This window comes from Nycticebus coucang, chromosome X, assembly GCF_027406575.1.
Source record: "Nycticebus coucang isolate mNycCou1 chromosome X, mNycCou1.pri, whole genome shotgun sequence".
Lineage (NCBI taxonomy): Eukaryota > Metazoa > Chordata > Mammalia > Primates > Lorisidae > Nycticebus > Nycticebus coucang.
Genome location: NC_069804.1, coordinates 125148665 through 125152663, shown reverse-complemented (window position 1 = coordinate 125152663; position 3999 = coordinate 125148665). Strand labels below are relative to the sequence as shown.

The 3999-nt window shown below is 37.6% G+C and overlaps 1 protein-coding gene across 1 annotated transcript; it reads right to left on the bottom strand.

Moving 5' to 3' along the window:
* Positions 1 to 681: 681 nt before the first annotated feature.
* Positions 682 to 1456, bottom strand: LOC128577527 (S-phase kinase-associated protein 1-like). Its single transcript, XM_053579768.1, has one exon. It carries the CDS (start codon positions 1420 to 1422, stop codon positions 931 to 933), a length of 492 nt encoding a protein of 163 aa, XP_053435743.1. The 5' UTR covers positions 1423 to 1456; the 3' UTR covers positions 682 to 930.
* Positions 1457 to 3999: the final 2543 nt, after the last annotated feature.

Here is a 3999-nt window from a genome sequence, read left to right as displayed (position 1 = left end):
AAACCTTGGATGTGTTTGTGATGGCATTTCCAATATTTGATAAACAGTATTTGAATAAACAGTATTTGAATTAGTAGACTGAATAAAGACTATTGCCTTCACTAATGTGTGTGGGCATCACCCAATCAATTGAAGACCTGAACAGAACATAAAGGCTAAATAAGATGAAACTCTTCCTGCCCAATTGATTAGAGCCTAGACATCATTGTTTTCTGTCCTCATACTTGAACTAAAACAGTGACTCTTCTTGGGTCTCAGCTCTACCAGCTTTTGGGTTTAGAACTCATATCATCAGCTCCCCTTGTTCTCAGGCCTTTGAACTTGACTTGAACTGCATATAGGTTCTTTTGTGTCTCCAGCATGGCAACTACAAGTCTTGGGACTTCTCACCCTTCATAATTGCAAGAGCCAATTCGTGTGTGTGTGTGCGTGTGTGTGCGCGTGCGTGCGTGCGTGCGTGTGTGTGTGTGTGTGTGTGTATCCTATTGGTTCTGTTTCTCTGAAGAACCCTGAGTAATATTCTACCTTCACAACCTCCAGAAAGAACCAACTGGGCCAACAAAGATTGGCTTTAGCCTAGTGAGACTAATTTCAGATTTCTAACCTCTCTAACTATAAGAGAATTAATCTGCTCTTTTTTGTTCTTTTAAGTCTTCATCTCTGTGGTGATTTTTTTTTTTTTTACAGTGAACCCACAGTTCAGTTTTATTCAGAGCAAAGAAAAAAAAAACTTCCATCATACTAGAAGAAAGTCAGCTATAGGTTTGGAATCTGTACTCCAACTACACATGCAATGAGGACAATATTCTGCTAATACAATGGATTTGCTGCTGCATTTGTCTACTGTTTGTCCAATATTAACAATTATAAACAGAGCAGTGCAACTATTAGTTGAAATAATCCTTACAGTGTTACAGTGTCAGGCACATTTCACTTCTCTTCACACCACTGGTTCTCTTTGCATACCTGGGCTTGCTCCTCTTCAGTAAAGTCATTTTTGATATTGAAGGTCTTGTGAATCTCTTCAGGAGTTTTCCCCTTGATCATATTGGCAACAGTCTTGCACGTAACATCAAGCAAACCTTTGATGTCTACGTAGTTTGCAGCCAGAATATGTTCAAAAAGTGTTCCTTGGTCAACTTTCAGGAATTCTTGGTCCCAAACAGGGATATAGTCTGTTCGCTTTTCTTTGTTCTCATCATCCTCAGGAGGAGGAGGGTCATCCTTGTGGTGGGTGCACCACTGAATGATCATTTTTAATATTGCTGCATTAGCATTTGGTAGAGGAACTGGGTCATCATCTCCTTTATCATCCATTCCCAAATCTTCCAACACTGTCTTGATAGTCACAGACTGTTTGACAATTTCTACATCAACTTCAAATATCTCTCCATCAGAACTCTGCAACTTAATGGAAGGCATGGCATTCGGTTTCAAAGGACAGCCGGAGGCTGATGAGAGCTGAGGAGTACCTACACAATAAGATAAGAGGCAGAGGACAAGGCCACTCTGTGGTGATTTGTTTTAACAGCAATAGGAAACAAATAAATGTAATCAATTATGTCAAATTCTGAATTGTGTTGTTCAGTTATTCTATTAGCTTACAGTTTCAGTCTGAGGTCATTTTTCTTCTGTCTGAAGTATTCCCTTAACAACTGTTTTAATTCAGACCCGCTTGTGACAAATACAAATTATTATTTACCTTTAGTTTTCAGGAGTTTGTCATGTGTCTAGCTATGGTTTCTTCTGTATGTATCTTGCTTAGTGTTCCCTGAGCTTATTAAATGGGTAGGTTTATATTTTCATCAGTTTTGAACATCATTGACTGTAGTCTTTTTGGTTTTCGTATTTTTTTAAAAAAAATTATTAGATCATAACTGTGTATATTACTGCATTTATGGGGTACAATTTGCTGATTTTATATACAATTTTGAATGCTTATGTCATACTGGTTAACATAACCTTCACCTCACTTATTTAATTATTGTGTCAAGACATTTATACTCTACTCTTAATATATTTGACATGTACCCTTGCAATATGCACAATAGGTGAGGTCCCACCAATTACCTTCCCTCCACCAGGCAACCTCCCTCCCCTCCCCTCACCCTCCTCTTCTCTCATTCTTTCTGTGCTATAATTGTGTTTTATCATTCATATGAAAGTGTGGGTGATTATATATTGGTTTCTTAATAGTACTGAGTACATTGGATATTTTTTCTTCCATTCTTGAGATAATTTACTAAGAAGACTATGATCCAGCTCCATCCATGTAAACAAAAAAGAGCTAAAGTCTCCATCTTTTTTATGGCTGCATAACATTCCATGGTATACATATACCACAATTTTTTGTTAATCCATTCATGGGTCGATGGGCATTTGGGCTACTTCCATGACTTGGCAATTATGAATTGGGCTGCAATAAACATTCTTGTGCAAATATCTTTGTTGTAAAATAATTTTTGGTCATCTGGATACATACCTAGTATAGGAATTGCAGGATCAAAGGGCAGGTCTACTTTTAGTTCCCTAAGTGTTCTCCAAACTTCTTTCCAGAAAGGATGTATTAGTTTGCATTCCCACCAGCAGTGTACAAGTGTTCCTTTCTCTCCACATCCACACCAACATCTTTAGTTTTGGGAATTTGTGATGTGGGCTAATCTTACTGGAGTTAGAGAACCAAGAGATGAATCCAGCCACTTATTGTCATTTGCTATGTGATAAGCCTATCAAAAGTGTAAATTGGGGGAAAAATTCCCTATTTAACAAATGGTGCTGGGTGAATTGGCTGGCAACATGTAGAAAACTGAAACTGGACCCTCACCTTTCACCACTAACAAAAATTGATTCTCACTGGATAAAAGATTTAAACTTAAGACATGAAACTATAAAGATACTAGAAGAGAGTGCAGGAAAAACACTTGATGAAATTGACCTGGGAGGATATTTTATGAGGAGGACACCCCTGGGCAATTGAACCAACACCAAAAATACATTACTGCTCTGAGAGCTCTGGGATAATTGTAGCAAGCCAGAATCTGAAAACACCATGGGCAAATGGGAATTTATAGCCAAGGAACAGTATAGGGATTGGTGAATATGAAATTACTAAGAGGTCCAGGTGTGGTGGCTCATGCCTGTAATCCTAGCAGTCTGGGAGGCCCAGGCAGGTGGACTGCTTGAGCTTAGGAGTTTGAGACCAGACTGAGCAAGAATGAGATCCTGTCTCTAAAAAATAAATAGCTGGGCTTTGTGGTGAGTGCCTATAGTCCCAGCTACTTGGGAGGCTGAGGCCAAGAGGATCACTTGCGAGCCCAAGAGTTTGAAGTTGCTGTGAGCTATTATAATGCTTGATGATGCTGTGGCACTCTATTTAGGGTGACAGAATGATACTCTGTTTCAAAAAAAAATACTAAGAGAAAACATCACAGATAAGGGGAAATCTGGCTAAAACAACCTACTAAGAGTCTTGTTGAGGACAGGTCAGAGTGATCAGACATCACCTGGAAGATGATGGAGTATGAGAACCCTCATCAGATATCAAGAGAAATAAGATAACAAGAGTAAGAGGTTCTTGATAAATTGACTTAGCAGGGCTCTGCTAAAACTGGATTTTATAAGTTGGCACACAAATGTGCTGAGGAGAAGGTTGAGAAGCCTGACTAAAGTTTGATCAAGCAAAGAATCTTTGTCAATCTTTGTCATTATCAATCAATGAAACAAATGATATAACAAAAGTGGTACTCAGCAGGAAATATAACTTTAATACTTACGATGAAAAGGAAAATATGGAGAAAATTAATGAATTAAGCTTATAACATAAAATATAATAAAAGGAAAATTAATAAAGCCAAATAAAGAAGATGGAAGATGATTATAAAGTCAAGACAACTCTATGTGAAGAAAAAGGTACAACAAAGAGGATTACCAAAGCCAAAATTAAAATCTTTGTATAAATAGATTAACAAAATTGAACATATTTTGGTTAGATTAATGAAA

What these genes read in the sequence shown, in the direction of transcription:
- LOC128577527 (XM_053579768.1), bottom strand. Translation starts at nt 1,422, where the DNA reads ATGCCTTCCATTAAGTTGCAGAGTTCTGATGGAGAGATATTTGAAGTT.